The 28,000-nt window shown below is 40.9% G+C and overlaps 1 protein-coding gene and 1 long non-coding RNA gene across 7 annotated transcripts; both read right to left on the reverse strand.

Annotated features, from left to right (window-relative positions):
* KATNAL2 (katanin catalytic subunit A1 like 2) lies at window positions 1-27,998 on the reverse strand. Of its 6 annotated transcripts, none has more exons than XM_068177090.1 (16): window positions 27,839-27,998; window positions 21,419-21,489; window positions 20,859-21,025; window positions 18,895-18,934; window positions 18,415-18,538; window positions 17,309-17,404; window positions 16,687-16,785; window positions 15,832-15,909; window positions 12,652-12,750; window positions 12,030-12,093; window positions 10,690-10,808; window positions 8,515-8,606; window positions 6,900-7,010; window positions 1,859-2,021; window positions 752-854; window positions 1-419 (listed from the first exon to the last, which is right to left on the reverse strand). In XM_068177090.1, exons 1-16 carry the CDS (start codon window positions 27,887-27,889, stop codon window positions 280-282), a joined length of 1,617 nt encoding a protein of 538 aa, XP_068033191.1. In that variant the 5' UTR covers window positions 27,890-27,998; the 3' UTR covers window positions 1-279. The 6 variants fall into 6 exon arrangements, with proteins under 6 accessions (XP_068033191.1, XP_068033193.1, XP_068033194.1 ...); XM_068177092.1 differs by lacking the exon at window positions 27,839-27,998 and adding an exon at window positions 26,357-26,460; XM_068177093.1 differs by lacking the exon at window positions 15,832-15,909.
* Window positions 22,124-23,404, reverse strand: LOC137465219 (uncharacterized). The gene is made up of 2 exons (XR_010994597.1): window positions 23,121-23,404; window positions 22,124-22,219 (listed from the first exon to the last, which is right to left on the reverse strand). It is a non-coding gene; the product is annotated as an uncharacterized lncRNA (long non-coding RNA).
* Window positions 27,999-28,000: the final 2 nt, after the last annotated feature.

The raw sequence follows: 28,000 nt of genomic DNA on the forward strand, positions 1-28,000 counted from the left end.
TCAATATTTGAAGTCTTTATACATAAAATTAAGGCTGGAGGCTTTGTTGCATAGGATTGCACCATCACATTAATTCCAACAACATCTTTTTTGAATAAAGAACAACCACCACCCCTTCACCCACCCCTGCATTTTGAAAGTAAAGATTTCCCTCAGACACTTGTCACTGCATTTTGTTCCTTGACTGAACAGCACTTCCTTCCCCATCGCCATTTGATCCTTTGGAGGCCACTTTGGATGGCAAATGGCTTGGAGGTTTTTGATTTTGGGGCTGTCCTGTCAGACTGACTCAAATTCCCTCTGCCAAGCCGTGTACTTCTGGCTAAGATTCTTTGCTGATGGCTTGGTGTGGGTGATCACATCCAGGAAATCAGCTGTTGTGATTGTGTCCAGTTGGATCATGGGCAAGTTACTGTTACCTAAAGACAAGAGAATTGAATGAATCCTGTTACTGTTACCAAAAGACATTATTTTATGTCCATGCCTAGTCCAGCACTTAGTGTAGGAAAACAACAGACTAAATGTAGTGAGATAAATTTAAAATTGCATTTATGCTGAGAGCACAAATAATGACAGCTTTAAAAGAAGCCCTGATCTTTAGAAATTTAACAGGGTTTGGAACTGTAGGATTTTAAAACTTTCCCAGGCAGATATCAGAGCTCCACCTGCTGGAGTTAGAATGTTCGTTCCAAGAGTTACAACAGGAAATCAGCATTTCCCAGGCCAGATTCTCTGCTCAGAGCTGAGGTACCTGGCTGATGATTTTCAAGAGCATCGAAAATTTTCCTCACTGGTCTCATGGCTGCCTCCTTGCACACTAGTTTTATGTCTGAGCCAGAATATCCATTTGTTTCCTGTGAAGTGATCAGAATGATACATTACAGTTCACAAATCAGACATAAATGGAATTTGCAGGCATATATATTCTGTATGTATTTACATAAGTATTCCTGAAGTCTACTGCTGTCTGAAATACACATTTATATACACACAGAAACACACACAATTCTATTTTTTTTTTGTACCGTCCCCTCAAAATTATGTAGCTTGTTATTCTTTGAATGCCTACAATACCTCATAAGACCAAGGAAAATACTGGGCATTTTCTTACTAAATGCCAGTTTTCTGTAGGTGAAATAAAACCCACCTTTCTGAGTCCATCCTCTGCTTTCCAGTTAATAAAATAAATGTATTTCCTTATGAACCCAAAACTGAGCAGTATTGTCTCTGTAAACAGATGTAAGAATCTCAGCTGGGTAAAGTGAAATATTTGAAGGCTGGGACCTTGAAAAACCTGGGCTAATTGAAGGTGCTCCTGCTTACGGCTGGAAGTTGGAACAAGATTATCTTTGATGTCCCTTGCAACCCAAAGCATTCTAGGATTCTGTTTCCAAAGAATCCAGGATGTGACAAAGGGCTACATGAAGGAATCTGGGGTTAACTTTATTGCCAAATGTTCTTTTCTGCCGAAGCAGTGGAGCTGTGACAAACCCTCCCTACACAATTAACTGTTCATTACCCTGATGAATTGGAAGTGCTCCCAGCTTGGCGAGAACAGTGATAAAATCTGCTGTTGCTGGATGTCTCCCTGTATTTAAGGCTGAAAAGCTGGCCCAGCAGAGAGGACCAGCACAGACCATTTTGCAGGCAGAGCTGCGTGAAGTCAGCGATTTCTACGTGTGTGTGTGTGTGTGTGTACGCCGTGCTCAGCCCCACGTCCCACCAGTGTCCCTCTGGCTGGAGCCTCAGGTGAGCTGAGGTGGTGCCCAGCTCTGCGTGTGGCAGTGGCCGCACGCCCAGGTGCTGTCCCAGCCCTCGGTCACCGCCGTGGCCCAGGAGCAGCTGCAGTCCTGCCCACCTGGCTCAGCAGGCTGTAATCCAGGTCCGTCCTCAGCTCCACCCCGCCGCTGCCGCTCAGAGGGGGCAGCCAGTGCTGGATCATCACCCGCCGTGCCTCCTCACTCGGCAGGTCCACCAGGATCCTCTTCTCCAGCCGCCGCAGCATGGCAGAGTCCAGCTCCCTGCAAGCATAGGAGGACAAGGGAGTGTCTCAGCACGTCTCCAAGTGGAGACGTGGCTTTGACAGCAAGACCCTCGCCTGTAGCTGTGCCAAAAAAAAAACCCAAAAAGGGGTGAATTATCCAGTGTATTCCTGTTCAGTGATATGCTACTTGTGACAGCGATGCTAACAATCAGAAGTTGCAGTTTCCATCCTTCACCCTGGTACTCATCTGCAGCAATGTCTCATCAGCAACAACTTCTCCCTTTCCCCCGTCTGCCATTAAGGAGTCACTACAAATTGCCTGTCTGGGGCACTCTAAGGACTAATTAATTGCTAGTTAGTAAGGGATGCTCAGTAGGTGTAAAATCCAGACTGAAGGTCTTGGATGTCAGGCCGTGTATTATGGCAGAACAGGACACCAAACTGAGACTCCTCCTGCAATACAAATTATAAATAATTGTTTATATTATTTATATTTTGTTTGTTTGTGGTTTTTTTAATTTATATTTTTATTATTATAAACAAACAGCAACAAAAAACATTATCCTTATGAAAAATATCATGTGCAGAATGAACATGCTGGATAAATGTGTCAGTGAGCCAAAACCTCTGATTCTGTCAACGTCAACACTGGTTATGATCTTTTGTCTAAAAAAAGGTAAGAAATAGGTCCTATACCAATCTTTCTCTACTAGCCCCATTCAGTCACAGACTCCTTATTCCAGTTTAAAATATTATTTAGTCCTCATATCTGTCAAGAAAATCTTATCCAGGGGAAACTCACTTCAAAGTTTCTCGTGCAGGCAGAAGAACAGAAGCTCTAAGCATCATTTCCACATGTGCTGGCTGAGCACGAGGAACCAGCTGCTGGAGGGTTGTACCTGCAACCTGGGACTGCAGCTACACTTAAATAAACCTGCACCTATCTCCAGTTCCCTGGGTGAAATATTTTCCCAGCAAAGTCAATATTAAAGCAACAAATGGAGTTTCTTTTTTCCTTCTAAAAGGAAACTCCCTTTTTGTTCACAGGGAGCTCTAAGCCAGCTCAAGATGGATTTGTAGCCCAACACCAGAGCTGATTTCTGTCACCTTTGGTGACTTGTCCTAATTTTTTTTAATGCCAAATGTTTCTATGGCATAGGACATGATTAAAAAAAACCCAAACATGGGCTCCCAAATCCCCACACAGGTGCCTGCCAGACCTTAGCATGCCTGGCTGTCAGCTCTGCAGGAATAGTAGTGTCCCTCTCCCCACAATGCCTTGGTTTGGGAAACCTTGTTCTACATGCACTGATCCAAACAATGAACACAAAAATCAGAAAACCAGGAACCCAGAGGACAACAGGAATTCACTCAGATCCACCCCTGTGTTTGTAATCAAGGCCTCAGAAGTAAATACCAGAATTTGTTAATCAACGGCTGTTGCTACAGTGATATTATTGTTATTTCTATATTGATATTATTATTTTTAGGCAGTTTCAGGTGCTGTCCAATGTTCAGTGTAATGCCTCTCGCACAGGGTCCCACCCAGCACAGACAAAAAACCATGCTAGTCGCCTTTCATCTTCCAAATGTATTTTTCAGCTCAACTTCTTAAAATTGCCTTACTTGACTGGAAATAATTACTCTGGCTGATAACCCTTTGCTGGGTTTAATTAATTTACACATATTAATACCCATATTAACATCATCTGTGTAAAGAGGGCAAAAGTTCTCAGGGTTTTAGAGGTGCCCAGACAGGTACTCTAAAAAGCCTTTGCAGGTGAAGGACAATCACAGCCAGCCTCTGCAAATAGCCTGCAAATCCTCCAAATGACATTTCCCACCACTCCTTCTGCTTCAGGCCCCCCAAGAACATGGCCCTTAGCCATGTTCTGTAAATAAGTCTCCAACAGAAGTCTCTCTGCTCTGCCCAGAGGAGCTCTGCCACAGCTGCTCTGTGGCTGTCCCATCTCCAAAGTGTTCAAAACCAGGGTGCTTGAACAACCTGGTCCAATGAAAGGTGTCCCTGCCCGTTGCAGGAGAGTGGAACTAGATATGCTCTAAAGTGCCTGCCAAGCCAAACCACTCTGTGATTCTGTGATTCTGTGATTCTGTTTATCCAGAAGGTTATACTGACCTGTTGGCTGAAGAGAGAAATAAAGAAACAATGTTTTTGTTATCTCGAGTGTTTAGGTTGTTGCTGAATTGTTTTGTCAGTGATCAAATGCAAGGTTAAGTGACATTAACCAGAGCAGAATACAAAGCACTGAGCCAACCACCACTCTCTGAAACAACAGCCAATGGAAGTACTGAGAGATGCTCATGAAAAGATAAACAAAGCTCTACAGATCCGTAAGATGGATGGCTTTTTGCAATTAACATTAGGAGGAATCACAGATTCACAAAATGGATTGGGTTGGAAGGTAAGAATCTATCGGAGTGCACCACAACTTCACCCATCCTGAGGGTAAAAGGGTGAGAAAAAAACAGCACTGCAATGAAAACTGAATTAAATGTGCTGATACATTAGGAAACATTCCCAACATGATTAATGATCTCTTTATTCCTTCACTAACAAGGCTTTTATTTTATTTAATTACATTCAATAATTTCAACAAGAAATTTGTTAATAGAAACACCTTGCTGATGAGCAGCAGAAAGCAGGGCAAAGGCTGAAGAGGAAGATCAATACCTGCAGTGCAGCTTAGGACAGTGTAAAGAGCTTTGTTTAGGCTTCTTTTCATTCTTCTAAAGCAGCTTGGTACTAATTTTTTTTTCCCTGATCAATAAATATCCATGTTAAACAAATCTCTTGAAATCCAGCTTAACAACAAATGTCTGCAAGAGCACAGGGCGGTGCTGTGAAGCCACAACTTAGGTAGCAGTAGGTATTTTGAAATTTTGTTATGAAATATTCCTGTGGAGATGAAGTCTAGGTCTGACAGTACGGCTATTTGATTGTGTAAGGCAGATACAGGGTAACAAAACATATTCAAAAATCTCTCTGCATGGATAATTATCTCACAGGATAATTTAAAAGACCACAGGTGCAATGCACTGCTCAGAGCTTCTTCTGAAAGGGCAACAATGCTGTAATAATGTAAACATTTATAGTGTATTACTAACAAAGAGACAAAAGTATTAATACTGTATTAATTATCTTTCAAACTTAACTGTTCACACAGAGAGCAGGTTTTTTTTCAGCATTTTTTTACACAATTGGAACACAATTAAATCAAATTAATCTCAGTTCCTTTTATATAGATACTGTAACAAAATGGGGTGGATTTTGCACTGATTTAAATTCATGAGTTTGTCCAAGACATAAATCCCTGACACCAACAAACAGACTTTGCTATTATGGCTATAAAAAAAAAAGCCCATTGTGGCTCTGTACTCACACTTTTGGGCCAGAGTAGGCACCAGCCTTAGTACAGCTAACTTCTATGCAACTTCTATTTAGGTGTTCACACAGCCATTCTTTCATTTAAAGAGCCTGAAAACCCTGGACAAGACAAGCTAAGCCTACCTGCCATATGGGACTGATTGAAAATATTACTTTTAAGCCTCAGTTCTCAGGCAAAACCTCCTCTTCTGCTGTTTAAGTCTATCTGCCTGTTCCCTGGACCTTTTCAGCCAGGCCTGACAAAAAGGGGATCAGCTGACAAGAGGAATAAAATATTACCACAGACTTTGTGAGAGAACATTTGGTGATATGCACATCAAAATGTGCATTTGTATGTTCAAAATAATATATGCTCTAGGACTTTAGACTTATTATAAGTACTCAAAAAGAAGTATCTGTGGGTACACAGCCAGTGACATTCAGTCTCAAGACACTCCCAACAGTCTGCTGATCCCAACCCAGAGCTCTCCAGTCACAAAGAGAGGCTTTTCCAACATTTGTCCTCACGGCAATTTTGTAAGGATCAGCCAAAAATCACTCATCTTGAAAAACAGTCCATAAATGAAGCCTGTGGCTTTGTGGGTGCAGAGCCCTCTCTGGCTCCCAGCTGGTTTTAGATGCCCTGCTCTGTGTCTGTCACACTGCAGAGCTGGGCAAGTGTCATCTCACTAAACAAAGCACCTTTAAGTCAAATTTCAAGTTTTGCCACTTGAAATGCTGCTGCAACTGCTGCTCACACAAGATCATTCCAGGAACACCCCCATTGGGCTCCAACAAATGACTCCCAGACCATGGCTTGAAGTTCCCTGGACACAGGACTGCTGTCTTCTGTTCTGACCCAAGCCTGTGCTCTTCTCCATGTGAGAGGGGAATAGACCCACTTAGGTCCATGTGCCTTTTGGGACAAGGGTATCCAAAAAGATCTCAGTGCTGTGAGGATCAGCAGCTCCTCTCCCAGTTATTACACTACAAATGTTACCTCCCTTCTTTATCCTCTCCAACTTCTCTTGTTCCCAGTACACATCCTGTCCTGCTTGATGAAATTCCACAGTTCCAATCTTAAACTGTTTTTTCTTCTATACTAAACTGTGTTGAAGAAACTAGAGAATTTTGTCCCTCAACTTTTCAAAGTCACATTTGATACTAATAAAATCCAACATTACTATTTATGGAGTATCCTTCTAAGTGCCAGATGTTTTAAGCACCTTACAGCTCCAGGCTGAAAACCCTTCTTAGCTTAAACATAGTAAATAACTTGCCTATAAAGTCAAATACTCCATTTTAAATATTAGCAGCTGGTACGACCAGCATATGTTGACTTTATTATGGATTATTCTCATGTGACACAAATAGCAAGAATAGAAGAGTTTAAAAGTAAAAGCTCCAAATTAATCTTTAAATGCTTTAACCAAATATCAAGGCTTTTTCTGCAGAAGTCTAAATAAAATCTTTATCTGTGCTTAGAAGCTCATGAAAATGTATTCAAAATGTACTCTCTGGATCTCTTACCATGGCAGATTGGAAGCTGCTAAAACAAATACAAGATCATCAGATCGGGCCAAGCCATCCATCTGCACCAGTAATTCCGTTTTCATCCGCCGACTTCCCTCATGTTCACCACTACCAAGATTCAGAGAAATATTATTTGCTCAGTGCATTAATCATCTTTATTTATACAGTGTCATTCACAGCAACTGAGCCCTTGTCACAGTTTTGCCCCAGTTCAAAGCATGATTAAGCTCCATTAGCTAACATCTAAGCATTAAAATCAAGCTTTCTAATGATTACTTAAATGGACTCTTTTCAGTGCATTAAAGTGAGGAGAATTCGCTATTACTGAATCCAAAGAAAATATTTATTTGGTTTTTTTCTTCATGTTAATCTCCATGCAAGACCAACATTTACTGCAATATAGCTAGGGCTCCAATTGACTGGTTGACTGATCTATAGCAGGGAATTCTTATAATGTGATAGTTGCCATTAAATAACTGGTACACCTACCTCTTCAGGGTAGCATTTTTCTGTGAGTCAATGTGAAGTGGCCACAAGAAAATAAAACTACTACTGAATTCAACATTTTGCAAAATGTTCTATCAAAAGAAAACAGAAAAATACACCATACTGATATGAATTTAGAACGGGGCAGAGACCACACAGAAAGGATCCTTCGTCAAAAAAAAGGAGAACTTCAGCAAAGTTCCAAGAACTCTGGCCCCAATACAGGTAATCTGTTTTGCAGAAAACCAGCTGGAACTCTTGGTACCAGATGTGAAGCTCTTGGAAACTCCTGGATCAAGCCCAGGGAAAACATCAGGACCTTAGATGGTAAGGGCTGCAGTTCAGCTTTAATGACTTATTTCTGCAAAAGCATTCAAACATCAATGCCAAGCCAGTATTTAATAAGTACATGTAAAAACAAGTACAGCATCTAGGATAAAAGTCCTTATTAGAATATATAACCCAGTGATGTTAATGAGAGCTTTTAAATGTACATATGAAGGACAAATTTGGCTTATAATTTGCATCTATTAAGTGAGAATGACTACAAGTAGCATCTTTACCATAGGGCATACTCTATTTACAAATAGTAAGCAAACAATATAGATATACAATATAATACATGTAAAGTGATCATGTAATTCACTGTACATAAAATCCCCTGTAATGGGTTCCTAATGGTTGTAACAAAATTTTTATATTTCTCTGGCTTTTTTCCCATCCCTAACCTTTTTAAATGTGTTTTTTAACTATAAACTGTCTTGAATCTTGGATTCAAGTAACAACACACTCCCAGTCCTGCAACGGGAAGTCCTGAGAACGCCACCAAAATCTGTCACTAATGAAAATGCCATTCCACTGTGTACACTCCCTATTACTCTGCTCTGCCTATGTTCAAAGTGTTACAAAATAATGCTTCTTTCTTACCTCTAACAATTCACCTGCTGTTTCCGTCACCACTGCTCAAATCCCTTTAAAGTACAGCACAACTGATTATAAGGCCCTGCACCTCCTTCCCTCTTGCCGTCCCTGTAGCCCCTTGCTAATTCTCACAGAAGCTGTCAGCTGTGACTGACACAACCACAGCACCTCTCTCTTTTAATCCCAAAGTGGTCCCACCAGTTACCCAGGAGCAGTGCCTCTTTGACTCATAATTGACTCCAGCTCATCCAGGAAAATTGTGGAAGGAGCATGGTACCGGGCGAGCTCAAACAACACCTGTCAGAGAGAAGAGTAAATGTGAAGGAGAAACTAACACAAGAAGGCACTAAAGTGAACTGGCAAGGAAGATAAATTAACGGCACCCACATCCCAAGGGATATCTGCTGGAAAAAAGCTCTGGGTAGGCTGAGGGTCCCTGAATCCTCTCAAAATCTGAGAGGTTTGTAAAAGAGATATAAAGAACATAGCCTTGTAATCCTGTCTTTATGTGTAAATCTTTCTGTCTAAATCCTATCAGAGTACCCTGAGAATAATGGGATAGAAGAAAATGATCCATCAGAGGATTCTGGGAACTCCTAAATTGTTACTGAGATTAAACATGTGCCTTTTGTTGTTCCATTTGTACTTTTTTTTTTTTTTTTAATAAGGATTTGAGGAAAAAAATAAGCAGGTCAGCTGAAGCATAATTAAAGAAAATGCACTGATTCTTTTGATAAGAATCAAGCACTCATATTTTTTTCCTGATCAAAACAAACATAAATTGCTTGAACAATCACAATTTAAAAAATGGACTGAAAGCTGAAACAAAAAATGTGGATCTGGTCTTTGCAGAATGAAGTTTCATCTAATTTTCCATAAACATGGAGAGGCCTGTGTTTGGAGTAAGAAAACAGTGTCAGTTCTTCTTGAGTAAAGTGGTTTTTGAGTTTTTAGATAAGTATCACTATCAATATATATTAGTCCAGCACTTTTAAATCTGAACACTTGAAAAAATCATATTTTAAAAGATACATATTATTTTCATCACTTTGAGCATGAAACATGGGGTTTAAGTCATTTGCCCAGAGTAACAAGTAGACCATGACCAGTATACAATTTTTCTAGAAATACAATATATGAAAACATAAAATCACAGAAATACAATGTAGAACTGAGCAAAATAGGATGAAAGGATATGCCTCCAAATGACCACAAACCCCATCACCAGCCACATGTGATTTTAGGATAAAAATTCACACAATACTTTTGTTAGAGCATTCCTGATCCACAATCTTACTTCATTTTTTGATTCTGCCATAAGTTTAATTAAGGGTAAAATGCCACAAATTCAATATCAATGCATGTAGTGATAGTGATAGTGTAGTGAACATGATAGTTCAATTATCAGTGCTGCAGCATGTTCACAAAAGCCTTCTCAATCATGGCGGCAGAAACCAGATTGTCCCCACATACTCCCGCCAGAAAAGAAAATTCCAGGAAGCTACTGAGACAGATGTCAAGAGCATCAGTAAGAGAGAAAATGAATGTCAGAAGAAAAATATGCAATTTTAAAGGACAAAGGAGGCAGAATGAGTAAGTGTGCTGCAGCCATTGCCTACATTTCAAGAGAGACAAACAATGCCATTTACAGAGAACAGATTGCTGTGGTTATTTGCTTCCAAGAGCTCTGCATTTACCTGAAGTGCAGCCCAAGAGATGAGGGTAAGGCAGGTTAAGGGCTTGTGGATTTCCACTGAGCTGGTAGAAGATGCAGATGGGCAAAGATGCTACACCTGAACCCCTGAATTTTTTTGTACTACAGCTGAGCCATGCAGACTCCTTGCTAGTTTATACACAAAAATGCATTTACCTATTGCCAGCAAACTACCTTCCTTGAAACAACATCACATCTGCATTTGACTGGAAGATCTTTGTGACAAGGGAGTTCTTTGCCCATTTCGTGCCATTAAAAACAATTAGGAATTTGGAAATCTAAATTATATTTTGTAGGGTGCCTAGGAGCCAGTCCCTGCAAAATGGATGTGAAGTGCTCTGAAGAGCACTAAGCAACACTAGTTTGGAACTCTGATTGTCTGACTCCTGATCAGGCAATCAATGATCTTTGCTGCCTTCAGAACATCTGCTCCATCTTACATTACAGAACTGAAGCTGCACAGCAAGAATCCATTACAAGATTTCTGCAGAAGTGATGTTATTCCTGCTTTCAGAAGCAGGTATAATCAAAGTCATGCTTTGTCTAAATCAGGAAAGATTATGAATATCAGAGGAATACTTGTTTCCAGTTCTGTGCTGAACCCAAGTTCTTCAAGGGGGAATGTGATGTTTGTTAAAATATAATGAACGAGAGAGGAATTCTTACCCGGACAAGTTTTTCTGAATCACCCCTCCATTTGCTGACAATGGTGGATGCTGATATGTTGAAAAAGGTTGTACTGCATTCTGTGGCAACAGCCTTAGCAAGCAAAGTTTTTCCAGTACCTACAAACAACAGTGTTTGAGAAATTCACTCTCCAAAGGAATAAAATGTGAATTTTTGAATAAATTCCCCTCATCCTACTACCAGTTGGATAAAACCAGTAAAAAACTCATAGAATTGTTTGGGTTGAAAGGGACCTTTAAATGACATTGAGTCCAACACTCTGCAATGACCAGACACATCTTCTACTATCCCAGGTTGCTCCAAGCCCTGTCCAACCTGGCCTTGGACACTGCCAGGGATCCAGGGGCAGCCACAGCTGCTCTGGGCACCCTGTGCCAGGGCCTGCCCACCCTCCCAGCCAGCAATTCCTGGTTCCCAATATCCCATCTGTGCCTGCCCTCTGGCAGTGGCAGCCACTGCCTGTGTGCTGTCCCTGCATGCCTTGTCCCCAGTCCCTCTGCAGCTCTCCTGGAGCCCCTTGAGGCCCTGGCAGGGGCTCTGAGCTCTCCCTGGAGCCTTCTCTTGTGCAGCTGCACAGCCCCAGCTGTGCCAGGCTGGCTCCAGAGCAGAGGGGCTCCAGCCCTCAGAATATTTTTTAGCCCTTTCAGGATTGTTTGCAGAAAGTCAGGTAATACACAACTGCAAATGCAGATTCTCCAAATCCTCAAGTAGTGCATGCTGAAATGGTCAGATGCCTTCTGTGGCAGGAACACCTGAACATTCACAGGAACAAATGGATTTCATTGCAGAGAGATGCTCTGCAGCCTGACTCAAGTGGTTCTTGTGCCCTCTGCCCCCTTCCAGCCACATCCTGGCGTCACAACCTGGGCCATTGGGAGCAGGAAAGCTGCACTAAAAAGGAAAACACCCAGCTAGAAGAAGGCAAAGCTTCCACCCCATTCCCAAATCAACCCCTAAAAGCAGAAGAAAGGAAGAACATTTTTCAGTACAGAGGTAAGTCCATGGCAGATTTATTGACATATCATAGGATCATGCCAAACTTGATTAAAATGGTCCAAGCTGAGTAAAATCAGAGATCTGAATTGCTAGTGTAAGTACTGTCTCTGGAAGATTCCGGTACAAAAATAGCCAAGGCTCACAAGAAAGGCCAGGTTTGAGTGTCAGAGATGAACATAACCATCCAACATTCTCTTCTTTTAATTTATGTACAGAACATGTTCTTTTTTAACAATCTGATCTAATTAATATTGATGATTTATCCACAGGACAAAACAAGAAGCAGTGACAAACACAAAGATGTGGTAAAAAGCACTCCATACCTGGTGGTCCATACAGCAATAATCCTTTCCAAGGGGACAGAATGCCAGTAAACAGTTCTGGATACTGTAGGAAAGTAATTCAGATATTTAAAATATATAATCTAAAACAAACTGCAAGGGACTGTAGTCCTCACCTTCACTGCTCCTAGCACATTCAAGAAACATAAGAAATTTGAAAAGAGGCATAAAACCACACCAAAACAATGTGACGTGTATGATCTGAGTACTGAGAAAAATGCTGTATTTATTATTTGAAATCTGATTCCAGTGTTTGTTTTTCTTTTTTCAAGTGCAGTTGATGTGACATTCTCTTCTGTAAGTCATTTTTCATGGAATTAATATAGGCCAAATCCAGCGCTTCTTACAATGCCAAAGGTGCCAAAGAATTGGACCTAACTCTTACAATATTAATATTGAACGGTAGTTTTCCTGTAGAAGAATGCAGGTGCCATTTCAGATGGAACAGGAATAGTTCTGGCATGAAACGGGAACACCAACAGCTCTAACACAAATGGCCTACAAAATCACAGAAATACTGAGAACCCTAAAACACCACTGTAATTGCAAGGAAACAAGCTAAGGAGCCCAGCACTGGTTTTGCCAAAGCTATTTAGCACCTTACCTTTATGGGGTAAACAACTGCTTCCTTGACCAGCCTTTTAGCTGCATCCAGTCCTATAATATCATCCCACTTCACGTTTGGCTTATGGAGATAAATGTCCTGCAACACACATCACATCTTGTTAGCAAAACTCCTTCTTGCAGTCGGGTAATGACTCTGGCAAAGTAAAAGGATTGACTCAGGGATAAAATAGTGGTGCTGTTAAGTGATACAGGCTGTATTATTTAACCCTAGGTACCAGGGACCTCCCAGGAGGGAAGCATACACAGCAATCACTTCCCCTGCAGGCCCCAGTTTCACTAATGTAATCCTAGTAAATGTAGATGCTGAGTGGATCTTCTTCAGATCTGTTTTCTGTTAGTTTGGTTTATGAACCAACCAACATATCACGAGCAATTGTGATACGAAGGTTCACCAAACCTATTATTTTGTCTCTACTGCTGCAAGTATTGGATGTTTAAAAAAGGAAGTAAAAGTAATCATAGTGACACATTGGTTCAAGTTTAGACCCATCAATGGACTTCAGTAATTCAAATCACATCTGAATCTTTCAGTTGAAGATTCATTTTTCAGTGAATTTTTCTTCCCTTTTTAAACATGCTTATTTTATAGTCACAAGTTCCACAGCTCATTCATGTGCAATGTAAAAATATTTTTTTTCAACTTGATGCTCAGTAACTTTATGGTTGCACTTATTACTTACGTTATTACCTATTGTAATGTAAATACCTATTACTTATGTTATTTCTTGTGTTGTAAGTAACAGTGAAAAATTTCTATTTACTCCACTCTATGCAAGATTTTATATGCTGCAAGAAAAGCTGTGAGAAACTCTGCAACAGGAAGAAATTTTTCCCCTAAGAGTCTATCAAAAGATAGATGGTAATTAGTCTATGCCCTGAAACACTCACTAAATTAATTTCATTTAATTCATCAAACTTTCCAAATCTTCTATGAATCTTTCCATTTGCCTTCATAATATTTTGTGGCTTTGTGTTCCAGAGGCTAACTGCTCTGCAAAAAATATTGAATCCTCAGTACAAATACTCAGGATGAATTCTGCTCTCCAACAAAAATAGTCCACACAGACTGAAGAAAAATTATGTGGTTGTACCAAGGGGAAAAGTTAATACAATTAGAAAAAATTATTTATATAGAGTAGATTACACTTTCCCTGTCTATTAACAGTGAATTAAGATGAATCAGATTTCTGCTATTACGTAGAGACTTACATAACTGTTTCCAAATTAAATTAGTGTTATGAAATAGATATAACATGCTATTTATTTGTATTGATTTATACAGAGTTGATTACCATAGCAACTAGGAACATACCATAATGGAGCAGAATTTAAAAAATACACCATAACAAATGGTAAGCTATCTTTTATTGCTTTTTTTGTTAATGTAGCAGCAAAAACAACATTATTTTAAAGGTCTACCATAAATAAAAGACCAGACAGGAATTGAAACAAATGAGAATTTTCTTACTTTAAGATAGGAAATTTCCTAAGACATTTCTTAAGTTCTACTAAACATCAAATATAAAACTTGAGGACCAAGAATTTTGGCCGTACACAGATATAAAAATCAGTGCAAAAGTCTTCCAGGCTTTTTAGAAAGATGATTATAAGCAGATTTACTTAAGCTGATACCACTCATGATATTTTTATCCAGAAAGTCACAACTACCAAACACTGTGGTGTTATGAATTCTTTTGGATGAATGACTCACCCAAAAGTAGTGGATGCTAAGCATTTGTGTGTGCTGTAGCCACGGATCCCCAGCAGACCACGGCCTGTTTGTTGAGCTATACTTCAACCCAGGAATGAAATAAAATGCTGCTGACAATGCTGTGCTTCCTGCCAGGGGTCAAGCTGCCCATTCTGGAAGAATCCCCAAGTCTGCCCTGGGATATGGTGTATTGTTGATGCTGCTCTGGCAGTGCTGGGATGAGGGCACTGCTTGCAGAGCCCACAGTTACAGCATCTCTCCACTGCACCACATGAGAATGCGCAGGGAGCGCAGATCATGCAGGCTGCAAAAAGCAAGGCACAGGGCAAGTGCTAGGCCAGTGGCCCCTGGGCTGTCCCAGCCAGGGTGTGACACAGCCCCAGGGCAGTGCCCGTCCCTGTGCTGGCGCTGCTGAGGCACCTCCAGAGCTGGGGACAGCTCTGGGCCCTCAGGACAGACAGACACTGAGGGGCCGCAGCGTGTCCAGGGCAGGGAACGGAGCTGGGAATGGGCTGGAGCCCCAGGAGAGGCTGAGGGAGCTGGAAAGGGGCTGAGCCTGGAGAAAAGGAGGCTCAGGGGGGACCTTGTGGCTCTGCACAGCTCCTGACAGGAGGGGACAGCCGGGGGGGGTCGGGCTCTGCTCCCAGGGAACAGGGACAGGAGGAGAGGGAATGGCCTCAGGCTGGACCAGGGGAGATTCAGGTTGGACATCAGAAGCAATTCCTTCATGGAAAGGTTTTTCAAGTCTTGGCACAGGCTGGCTAGGGCAGTGGTGGAATCCTCATCCCTGGAGTTCAAAAGCAATGTTGATATGGCATCTGGGGACATGGATTAGTGGTGGCCTTGGCAGTGCTGTCAGAATGGTTTGACCTGATGACCTGAGATGGCATTTCCAACCTAAATGATTCTCTGATTCTAAAGCATGCAGGAATACCAGGGTTTAATAGTAATTTTGGTAGGTGCTATCTAGTAGATACATTCAGGATTCAGATATTGCTGTGATACTGGCACACCATCCACACTAACTAAAGCATGAAACCGAAACTTCACCCAAAGGGTGGAATCAAGGTTTTTCCCACTACCTGATCACAGCTAGATAAAACACTAGATAATAGTTGGTTTTAGCTAATATATTTAAATCTCTCCAGTGAAGTATTGCACTTTCTTTTGTAGCAAAAAGGAAAGCCATGACAATCTGCACAACATGATTAAATTACCTGTTCCCCATTAGAAAGGAATGGACTTAATTATTTCCTCCCATTGTGCATCAGAAAGAAACATCATTACATTTAAAGAAATGAATTGTTGGGGAGCTATGTGGAGGGAAAAATAATTTGCACTTCCAAGAATGAGCACTATCAGTGACAGTAAAAAGACACAAACAGCATTCCCAGATGAAAAAGATAACTAACATCCTCTACAACTGACAGGGAGATCTGCTCTTACTTTGCTTACAACCACTGCAAGTTCTCTCATCTCACCAGTCATGCCAGTAAAAGCACTAAGAGGCTTCAATAATCTTTCCTAAAAGAGAAAAACATAAGTTCTTGTCAGACTGCAAGAATTTTTAGGCAAACTATTATGTATTTTTTTTAAAAACTGATATATCATAGTAGTATCAACTTTAAAAGTTGCAGAAATACATGTAATAATACAAATTTTAAAGTAAACCATATTTGCAGCGTCATATTTTCCTCTGACAGAATCTAACCTTAATCAACATTAAAATAAGCAGCTTTCTTATTGCATTTATAGTCCTAAATATGCCCCACATAGATTCAGAGGAATGAAAAATGTAACTGTAGGTCACTGTTTTGTAACATTTTCTTTTCAGATAGTTTCTTCCAGTGTAGCAAACTGCCAGGCAGACAAGCACCATGAAAACTGGATGCACTATGTAAGTTCTGGCTTGTGTCTGGAGTGTTTACAGAAAACTTATCTCAACCATCAAAATTCTGTTGTTGTCTCAGCTGAGGCAAATGCTAGAGACATACTAAGCTGAAAGGAACCAGGATTTCAACCTCAGAAGTTCTGCAGGTGTCTGCAATTTTTTTTTTCATCTTAAGGCCTTATTTTTATTTGTTGCCTGCTTTCATTTTCAGAATAAACAACCGTCATTAAATTAGACCACTATCAAGTATGGCTGTCCCTTCAAGGAGGAAATACACCTCTCAGAAATCCAAGGCCTTTTTTTATCACTTGGGAACAAAAACAACATTGTTGCAGTATTTTGTTTTGTTCCTGGTTGTGCAAAACTCAATTTCATATTGATTGGATGGAAATATGAATAGAAACACTTACTGATGGATCTGGATCACAATTAAGGCTGTTCAAGGGAATTCCATCTGGTGACACTCTGACAGCATCCTGAATCATCTTGCGGAAGTCAATTATTTGGCCCTAAAGGAGAAAAAAATGTTGCTGTAGGCTTTACCGCAGTGGTAGCACTAGTCTTAAAAATACACTGGACCAAATTTTGCTTGCAATTACAACAGTGTGTTTCCTTACTGCATATACAGTCCTAATTATGGCAAAAATTGACCCCCAAAACCGTGGTAGCAATAGGGATAGAACACACAACTCAGTCAATTCAATAATTTAACTGCAGAGCCTTTAATTAACTCATTCAGGAATTCAAAATTTACCTTCAATCATAGTTATTTATCACCAGGGTTTAAAAAAATAAACATTCCTCTCTGAGTATGTTTGAAATAGTATTTAATGCAAAAAGTGCCTCCTATGCAAGGAAGTATAAAACATTTTATGCAAAATTATAAAACTGACTCTTCAGCTGACTACGCAGAAACATTTTTATACAAAAATAGACAAAAAACCCTACCATTTGATATTTTTGAAAACCTCTGTGATTTTTTTTCCCACATAGGTATTTCTCTGAGAAACCACATACAAGGTTTCCACCAACCTTTCTTGGGTGAGAGCTGTCTCCTCCAGTTTTGCTGATTCCTGAGATGCTTAAGCCAAAATCAGATTGATCCAGAGCATCTGCACCATCACTATCCTAAAGAAAAATGCCTTTTAAAACAGACTTGCTGCCAAGTAAATCAACTGAAGGTATTACATGATAGGTATCATTCCCTCTCTTCACACAGGCCCAGATGAAGTTCCAAGAGAAATATTGATAATTTAAACACCACTGTAGATTTAATTGGACTTCACCTGACTGGTGACAGCAGTAAAAGCCAAGGCTCTGGAGCTCAGCAGTGAAGTTATTCCACGTACTGAGAAGAAAACTGCATTTTACATAAGAAGCAACTCTTCATAAGAGTGGAAATGACAGGCCAAGTAAAAGGCACAGCATGTCAACTCAGAAATGAGGAACTATTTTAGGAGCTGTTTTAGTAACTTCACAGCAGTTACTGCTGTAAAATCCAAAAGGCAAAGTTTTGGGGTATTTTTAGGGGTAGCAGTAGGTCAGAGAAGAGTTCCTCTTGATGCAGAAATATAGCCAAGACCTTAAAAAAAAGGCTGCAATTGACACAGTGCTTGCCCATCAACTTCCTGTTCCTGTCCACCCTCTGTAAAGGGATGATAATAAAGTAGATTTCACAGGAATCTCACCAAAATTAGACTCTCAAACCTAAACATTACAGACCCAAATTACTCCCCCAGTCTCAAACAACTTATGCACTGTGAAGATGCTTACAACTGATACCACTTCATTCTTTATTTGTTTGTTTTGTTTTCTGGCACTAAAGGACGAATATATTGGTATTCATCGAAAAAAAAAAAATAACCTCTGATTGCTTTAAATCACAATTTCAGTCAGAGTATAGGTTGGATTATATGCCTCCTTTTCCTCTAATTTTTGCCTGTGACTGCCCCCAAACAAATGGCCAGAAAATCTCTCTAAGTCTTGCACCTATAATCCTTCAGTGACCAAATCAGTAAAACCCATTAGCTGCACAATTATTATTTGTGTAAGTCCCATCCTCTTGCTGCCTACGGACTCCCCAAACAAAATCCCATTAATTTCAACTGTACTGCTGCCAAGATAAAACATGTTTTAACCTGTCTGGGGCTCTCCTTGGTGGAGGATTTGGGTTCTGCTGTACTCCCATGTGAAGTTTTTGATACTGATCTTTGCACTGTCTGTGGTTTGGCCCTTGGTACATTCTGAGAAGAAGCTGCTGTCCTAGAGTAAAGAAAAAAAATGCAAGACGTCCATTACTTTTTTTTCTTCAAAATACCAAAATACTAAAACCCAAAGCTTTCAAATAAAAGTTTAGGCTAATTTTGCTTACTTTTTTCAAACACCCCACCCCACTTTACCCACACTGCAGAAGCTCTCTAAATTGTCTGCCTCTTCATTTGGGAAATACGTCTCTAGCTTCCTCTAGCACATACAGAAAAAATGCACCACCCAGTCAGGAGCATGACTCTAGGCTCTGGTACTCCTCTGGAATCACAGCATTACCTTAACCACTGTGCATATTTGCTTTTACTAGGAGTATTTTCTGCCCAGAAAAACACCCCACACATATATCTCACCTTCTTGCTCTTCCTCCACTTCTCAGCTGTTGTTTATTTTCTGCTGAGGCAAAATTAATATTAAAATGGAAAATAATTAAGGATATAAAAGAGGGCAATTTGAACCTTTTTTTCCCCTTTAAAAATATTTTTAAGCACACAATAATGAACTTGGAAATAATAATGCATAAACAGGAACGGCATGAGCATAAGCACTGCAAGCTTGCAAAAACTTACAGAAAACAAACTAGTGTCAGTGAGAGTGCTATTGCTTGAAGCTTTTTACATTTTAGCTCATTCAGTCTTTGGTTTCTCTGCTTACATTTTAAAACAAGTATCATGTTCACAGTAAAATAGACACCACCAGAAATTAGATTAAGTACAATAATTTAATATGTCACACAGAATGCTTATTTAATGCTAATAGTTTTTTCACTGCTGAATTGGGAAATATGAATTTGCCTTACTCCTCTGAAGAGGAATCAGGTTTAACATAACAAGACAGAATAAATGTCACATTGCAATAGTGGTTATCAAACTATGTTATCTTTTACATTTATGTAATTTTAAACAATTTCTGTCAAATGAGAGTTTTTTTTTCACAAAATGTCAAACTCACAAAGCCCAGATATGAACTCATACAGCCAAGGGTTTGTATACTACCAGCATGCCCCTGGCTGCTCCAAAACACCTCTCCTTTCAGTGTTCTCGGTACAATGCTCTTCCACTCATGATTCTCACATACTTACATAAAATAATCCTTCCCAAACAGCTCTTTCCCTGAAGGAGCTTGGCAACATGGTGTGTTTAGGGGCAGCAGAGCCCATGGAGCAACCTGTAATCTTGTGGGTACATCTACAACACCTCCAACTGGAATTCAGCATGGAAATGACCAACCCTTTACTGCAGGACTTGCCAAGAGTGCTGCAAAGAATTCAGTAGGAAGGAGCACCACACCAAAGATTTTACTTATATCTCAAAGTCTGACAACAGGCACAATTTAAGGCATGGTGAAAACTACGTGCAGTGCAGGAGAAGTGGCTGCTTATGCTTTAGGGGAAAAGGATGATGCCTCTCTGCCAGCATGGTCACAAATCTGGTCTTAGGTAATAGCAGACTGCTCCATGCCTGAGAAGCTTTACTGACCAAAAAATGCATAATGAGAGCTTTTAAGTGTCCAAGAGTGACTTTCTGGGAATTCTTTTTTACTTACTCTTGCCTACTGCTCTGTTTGACTATGATGTGAAAAAATGCTTAATAATATATTTTCTCTCTTGCCTCATAACAAATCTTTTTTGTTTTGTCCTGCAGGGCTTTTCTTTTTCTTTGTAACACCACCAATCCATAGGTATTAGGTGTACATGCCTTTTTCAAGCAAATAATTACTAAACTCTTTAAGCTGGAAAACACCTCTAAGACCATCCTGTCCAATCACTCCCCCACCCCTGCAATGGCCACCACTGACCCACATCCCCGAGTGCCACATCCACATGTGTTTTGAACCCTTCCAGTGATATTGTTCCACCACTTACTTGAGCAGCCTGTGGCAGGGTTTGACAACCCTCCCCATGAAGAAATTTTTCCTGATATGTAATCCAAATCTAGATCCTTCAAGCTCTTCATCTCTTATGCTCATACAGTTGTACTTATGGCTTCTCCAAGTTACATTTTGTGAAGAAAGTGGATAAATATATCTTTGCCATAATGCTTTGCGCTTAGCTGACATTTTCCAATACCAAAGCAGATTTCAAAAGACAGAAAAATACCACCTTCTAGTTCCTTTATGTAAGGAAAGAAAGGAAAACAGAAGGGCTCAAAGCCACCTCTCAATTCTTGTGCCTTGTGTGCTTGAACTTCAGATCTGTAACTGTAAGGGTTGGAACATTAAATGCTGACATACATGACAAAAGTTGTGAGCCTAACAGGGAAATACACATTTTAGACTTTGGAAACGAAAGCTTTCTTTTTGGAACAGAGCCACATACCAGTGTCCACGACTTTTTTGGTAATTTTAGGGTATTTTTGAAATTTTACAAAATAGTAGCTTTCATATTCCATCAAAATTGTCTCAAGATCAATGTTGTCACAAACTTCAAAGCCACGTAAACCTAATTTTGTCTCTTGTTCCAAAGCATTTGCAGCACCAACATATCTGGCAATTTAAAAACAAAACAAACAATGATCAAAAAACTGAGAGTCATTATCTTACTCTGATTTTTGAGAGAAGCAGCAAACAACAGCACTACTAAGCATATTTTTAACCTGTCCAAAGTCCTATTTTTATAGAAATATAAACTCTATTTTAATAAGCTTTGTTAGTTGATCTAAAGTATTTTTAAATTATATAGGGAATTTTTGTTTCAGAAACTAAAACAATTTAGCAAAGCAAACTGCAAGGATACCTCATGGTAGTTTACCACTTCCTCACATCAACCTAAAGGCCCACACTGTCCACTCAGCCAACAGAGGGACAGAAAGATGTAGTACAGCAGGTCAGATACACACAGTCCCACAAGGGTAGAGCACTATTATTTAAAAAACATACCCTTCCTCCATTAAATAATGCAAAATTAGAATGAGGAGGTTTTTCCGACGAGCTTCTGTTCGCATCTCCTCCTGTGAATTAAGATAGAACTCTAGATCAAATGTAATATTCTCTTTATTGCTGTTCACAACATCTAAATGTAGCCTCTGGAAACAAACAAATTAACACAACAGCATGTAAGAACTGTAAAACAACTCACTGTTAATAAACACAAGAAAAGTGGTTTTCAATCTAGTTTTTCTTACACATTATCAGGGCTAGTGGATGGGTAGAAACGTTTTCCTAGAGAAGAGAAAATTACTTTAGGGTTGGACAAATAACTTATTTCCCTTACTGTGGTTATGGCTCCCAACATGATCAGAATTTCAGGGCAGGACTCTTGCAGACCTCAATGCTTCAGGGACTGTGCAAGGAAACCTTGTGCTCCATCCTGGCTGTGTCTTTCCCTTGCAACCAGAAACCTGTTTGTTCTCTGAGTGCCTGGAGAAGAGGGGCTGGTGAACAGGTCTGGGATCTGCATGACTCTGCTACAAAGACCAGACTTGCTGACACCTCCCAATTCATAGGCCTTGATGTGTAAACACAACAAATGAAACACACACACTGGAAGAATTAGTGGATTGGGATAACACAAAACTTGCACAATTTTCACACAGGACTGACCAAAATCAGGACTCAACGTGGAGTCAGTCCCATTGATGTCTCGGCACAGACTGGAGAACCCAAAGTCATTTACAAATGGTTCAGCAATAAAAACAAGGCAGCATAAAACATCCTTTTCTTCATTCAGTGAAGCTTCATCTGAGAGAGTATCAGATGCAATATCAAGTAGAGGAAAAAGGCACAATGGAAACAGAATCATGCAAGATGATGGAATAAAGCCTTACTCTGATGGAACATGCCATATATGCTCAGTGTCTGCAGAAAACTTCTGAGATTTTTGGGTCATAACAGAAGGTGCTACAATAAGAGCTGTAGAAATCAGCACATTGCCTTTGGTCTGCCTTACTGGGACTTGAAACTGTGACCACAGGGAAAGCAGGTATGGCCAAACACACATTTAGGTAAATGAATAGCTTCCCTTCCCTTTTAGGTTGGGAGGCATTGGGAGTTGGACATGATCCTCACGTGTCCCCTCCAACTTGAGGTATTGTGTCTTTCCTATGATTCAGTGATTACTTGTGAGGACCCAGTGTGAACAGGAAGGAGTGTCACTTAATGGAGGGGGAAAGAGCAACAGTTTCTGTTGATTGCACAGCACACACACACCCCTGATCACACTGCACAGTAAAGCTACACAGGCTCCTGCTTCCATCCCCAGTTTCCCTCCCTTCTATCCCAGCCAAGCAGCATCCTCATCCACCCCCAAGGAAAAGCCCAGCCCAAAGTGTCACCAGCTGCCTGCAGGTGACAAACGCAGATTTCTGTCCTCTTCATATTGCAGACAAACCCCACCACCTGCACCAAGGACTTGGGCTGCTCTCTGCCTGTGCCTGGCACACAAAGATGCCAAGGAACTACTACTGACCAAGGCTGATGTTTTTAACCCCCACAAAATGTGCAAAATAAATATACATACATAAAGACCATTATTCTTTCTGGTCTCTTGGAAGACAGAGCAACCATAGCAGACTTCTAATAGTAGAGAATCACTTATTCCAAAAATCAAAGGTGTTTTTTGGGTGGTGCAAAACCAATTTACCTCCTTACACACCATTCCTTTGCTAGGTTAGACCTCCCTCTGCTCTGTACACAGAGCTGGGTATCACATGGCATTCCCCAGCTAATTTCAATACTTGAGATAGCGTCATCAGCTACTGTTTTATTTTAAAATAAAATCTGCCAGCCTGTAAAATGTACCGGGTAGAACTGGGAAAGAGTATCCCAGTCTAGCAGGTATTTCCTGGGACGTTTGCTTCAGTCGTGGGGCCATCTAGTGTCACGACTAAGGAAGAGCTGGGGTTTGCTCTTAACATTTCCTGCATAGTCAAAATTGGCATTTCACTTATTGCAAATAAGAATGCAATAAGTGAATAGAAATCATAGAATGTTCATTCTGTTTTTCTAGAATGAAGGCTAAATCTGGCTAGGGAAAAGGGAAAAAATCATAACCCCTGTCTACCTTTACTACCTTTGATATCCTCTTGAGAAAGTATTTCCAAAAAGAAGTTACAATACCACTACAGTGGTGGTAAAAAGATAATTTTTCTGAACCATTTTGGAGAGAAAAGAGTGCTGTTTAAATGTTTTCTAGATTGGTAACTCCTGAATGAAGCAGACTGGTTCCTGGGAGGTGCTGCAACAAGAAATGAACTAATTCTGAGAATTGCCATGAGCAAAGAGAGAGCTCACACACTCTGAGATGAAAGGGTCTTTTCCTTATTAATCTTTTGATATGCTGGTGCTTGGAAAACAGATTTTGAAGTGTTGTCCTTTTACCATTTCTCCTGGATGACCTGAAACTTCTGAAACACATCTGGAGATGCAAGAAGGAAGATGGAGTCATCAGTTCCTGAGAATCCCACCTGTACATCCTTTGAAATGCAACTGCTCCTGAAGGTTTATGTTGAGAAAGATTAACTGTTGTGTTTGCTAACGTATCAAAGGGCAAGGTTATAGTTACCTCTGAATATTTAAAATACAGTATGCAAACTGAGTGGCTGCCACAGAAGACAAACACATCAAGTGTTTCATGTAATAAACATGGATATTCTGACAAGAGAGGAATTGCCTCTGCTTGACGGACTGACAGGGTTCATGATCCATGGCTGGAACTTTCCTTGAAAAGAATTTGTGTTCTAGCATGTCATCTGCTGCTGTTCATCCACTTTTGTTACTTCTGCTATCCCTAAAGCATTTTAAGTTCTAGTGTAAGTAGTGATAGAGTGATTGGCAGCATCTCAAATAATTTAAGTACAGACTTGCTTTGGGGGTAGGATAACATTGTGTCTATGTGCGAGCCACCTACTTCAAACTTGACATAGCCTAGACATATTCTTCTGACCAAACAGAAGGAAAAACGAACCTTTACATGCCAAAAGAGCCCCATCTAAAATGAGAAGAGAGTTTACACTGAGAGGTTAATTCTGTCTTTAACCTTTGTTAAGAAGAATGCAAACAGCTATGGCTGATTTTGAGAAGCCAGACGTGTCCAAACAAATTTAACTAATCTGTTAATCAGTTAGTCAACTGACAATGACTTGTATTAAGCTGGACCTGAAAAACAGAACCAAGGTATCTCTGGTAGCTCAGTTCTGTGAGAATTCTATAAATCAAAGAAAAATCAAGGATCTTTCAGCATGCAACTGTTACCAAGTCACGAATCTGGTGAACCAGTGGCATACAGATCATTGCCTGACCAGTCCCACCAATCCCCTTCCTGCATTTCACCATTATTTTAGCTGCTATTTTAGCAGATTGTTATTTCACCATTATTTTAGCACACACTCTTTCCACAAGGCAGATGAGCCTCTGTCTGTGTCAGTGCCACCAGCAGCTTTATCTGTCCCCTTAAAAGAGTTCTGTGCCCACCCTGGTCTGCTGCCCTGAGCTCCAGTTTGTCCTCTAGGACTGACCCACTGTACTTATGTCCAAAAAAAAGCTGCTTGCCACAGTCCAGGCAGATACTAACACAGCCCAGGGCTTCTGCTGTGCTAAGAGAAGAAATAACAAATCTTACACAGCATGAAAAAAACAGGAGTACTTACAAGTGCAAAGTTACTTAAAATTCAGTTTAGCTTTACAGTGATCTGGCCTTCCTGTTTAATTAGTATTTAGAATTGCATGTTGTTTATAGCCACTGGTATTTCAATAGATGTTTAAATGTTTAAAGTTTAATAAGCTTCCATTCTTAAAAGAACAGAAAAACATATGTAATTAAATTTTCAATTACTATAGGGGATTTTGAGGTCCATGAAATTAATAAAACCTTAAGGCACTTAAATGTGATCTTGTTTTAAAAACTAAATAGTTGAGCATTTAACTAATTAGCTTCAACACTCATAGTGTTATTTTCTTTATTTCTAGCTTAACAAAAGAGTGGCACATATTCCTTTCTTTGAGTCATTTTGAATTAAACTCTAATAGAGTTGTGCAAGTTTAGGTGCAATTGTTTGTTTAGTCATTTCCACACCTTTCACTAAAATGCATTTACATTCTAAATCAACCAAGTCTCGCGCTATTTCCCGAAACTAATGGGCCTACTAAAACATTAATTTAACTCAGTAACATTTCATTATCACTTCACCCTATATATTCTGCATGAATTTTGCATGTTTGTTGAGATGAAAAATAAAGAGCTACAAGAGTAAGTCATCATCTGGGGAGCTTGGGAATAAGAACTGTTCTGCTTTAGTGTAGGCACTCTAAGGGCATCCAGCTGGAGCAGTCAGGATGTGTTCAGAAAGATCCCTGATTAGGAATTCGGACAAGGGGCAGCCAGGTGGCTGTGCAATCACACAGGGAAAGGACTAATCATAATACACATACAGAGCCCCTTCCCTCTTTGTATTTGCATGCAGACAAGCATAGAGTTCCTCAAAATCAAGCTAGCAGCATGTGCCAGGACAGAGAGGCTTGATGGGCTCACCTAGTTTTGCTCCTCCCTCCCCCCACCACCCTGTATTTCCACAGCTTTCCATTCCACATAGCCCTTTGGATATTTGCACCCTTGACAGGCTTTTCAGAAGGTTGAATGTTCAGTTCTTGTCTGGCTTGCTGACCGTACTTTTTGAGAAACACAAGCAGAGAATGGAACTGGTGAGTTTTAAACAATGTATAACTTGGCTGCCATTGAATAGAATTTCCCAGGACAAAGAAAGGGCGCTTTGCCCTCCTCTCTCCTCCAAATAATACAAAGCTGCTGCAAACAATAGAGTTGCCAAAGTTTTTCAAGGATTACAATGAGCTTTCATAATTAAAGACATACAGCAAGCTCACCATAGGACTTATGACTGGGAACAAGAAGGAAAAAATCCACTTGGCAGCTTCAGGTGGTTCTTCAAGTCACTAATTAAAAAAACAGGCTCCAAACTTCTGCTCCTCTGTGAAACACAAATGACTCCCTCATCTCTATACCCAAAATATAGACTGTTACCTTCAAAAGGCTATGGAGAAGCCAATTTACCAAAAGCACATCAAACCAAATCCTGCGGCACAGCTGACAGAGCTCTTGAGCTCCAGTTATCAGTCCCACAAACATTCCTGCATTTAGTAATCCAGCATCATCTTTGGGACAAAGGCCATGCAAATCCCCACTGGTGAAGCTAAAAATCAGGTCCCCTTTTCTCCTCTCCTCCTGCATGTTGATGCTGTTTCAATACCACACCTTCAGGCTCCATTCACAGTGTTTCAGATCTGAACTCACTTTAGGGCTCAGAAGGAGACCATGCTAGAAGTTCCCACTCCTAGGTAAATATATCTATCCTATTAACACTTCCTAAGGAGAGGAAATTGAGGGGCAGGCACCAATCTCTTCTCTCTGGTGACCAGTGACAGTACTCAAGGCAATTTCTTGGAACTGTGTCAGGGGAGTTTTAGGTTGGATATCAGGAAAAGGTTCTTCCCCCAGAGGGTGGTCGGGCATTCAAGGAGTGGTCCAAGGCTGCCAGAGCTCCAGGAGTGTTTTGACAATGCTCTCAATAGCATGGTGTGAGTTTTGGGGCTTTGCTGTGCAAGGCCAAGAGTAAGAACATGATGATCCTTGTGAGTACCGTTCACCCCAGAACATTCTATGATTCTACAAGAGGTTGATGTAACACCTAAAGCTCAGTCTCAGGTCTCCTCCCAAACACCTCTTTTGTGAAGAATCCTGTACTTTTCACTCTCAAGTAAGAAGAGGGATTGGTGTATGCACGCAAAGCACCCAACAGCCTTATGGGAAAGCTTTTATCATCCCTGCAGCCTCTCTCCCTCTGGTGTAATTTAACCAGCAGATGGAAGCAGAAGAACAGGTTATGAAATTCAGCAAAATCTTGCTGTTTCTCTGCTTTCTAGAGCAAGAACCAAAGAATCATTGAATTACAGGATGGTTTGGGTTGGAAGTGACCTGAAGACCATCCAGTTCCAAGCCCTGCCATGATCAGGGTCACTGAAGCGATACGCGGAATATTTCATCACCTTCCACTATCCCAGGTTGCTCCAAGCCCCGTCCAACCCGACCAATACAGCCGTGACTTTCTGAAACAAAAACGAGTAGAGGAAGGAATACGGACTGTGTCCTTTGGCCGTGCCTACTGCTCCAGAATTATGTAGAGAGGGGCTGTGAGGGATGCACACCCGCCCCTGCCCACCATGCCCAGCCCCGTCCCGGCCGCCATGACAACACCAACCCCCGCGCATGCGCAGAGCGCCCCCCCCCGTTGACAAGGCAACCGCGACGCGCAAACGCGACGCGCAGCCGCGCGCCCCGCCGGTTCTCACCGCTTCCCTCGCCTGGTGGGTGGTTCTCAGCGCCTGACAGGCGAGCTCCATGGTGGCAAGGGATGCCGCCGGGAATGCTACCGGGAGCGCCGGCCGGAATAACGCACCGCGCGCCCGGACCCGCACCCCGCCGACCCCGAGGGGGACAGGCGCGCCCCGCCT

The sequence above is a fragment of the Anomalospiza imberbis genome, chromosome Z (genome assembly GCF_031753505.1).
Source record: "Anomalospiza imberbis isolate Cuckoo-Finch-1a 21T00152 chromosome Z, ASM3175350v1, whole genome shotgun sequence".
Lineage (NCBI taxonomy): Eukaryota > Metazoa > Chordata > Aves > Passeriformes > Viduidae > Anomalospiza > Anomalospiza imberbis.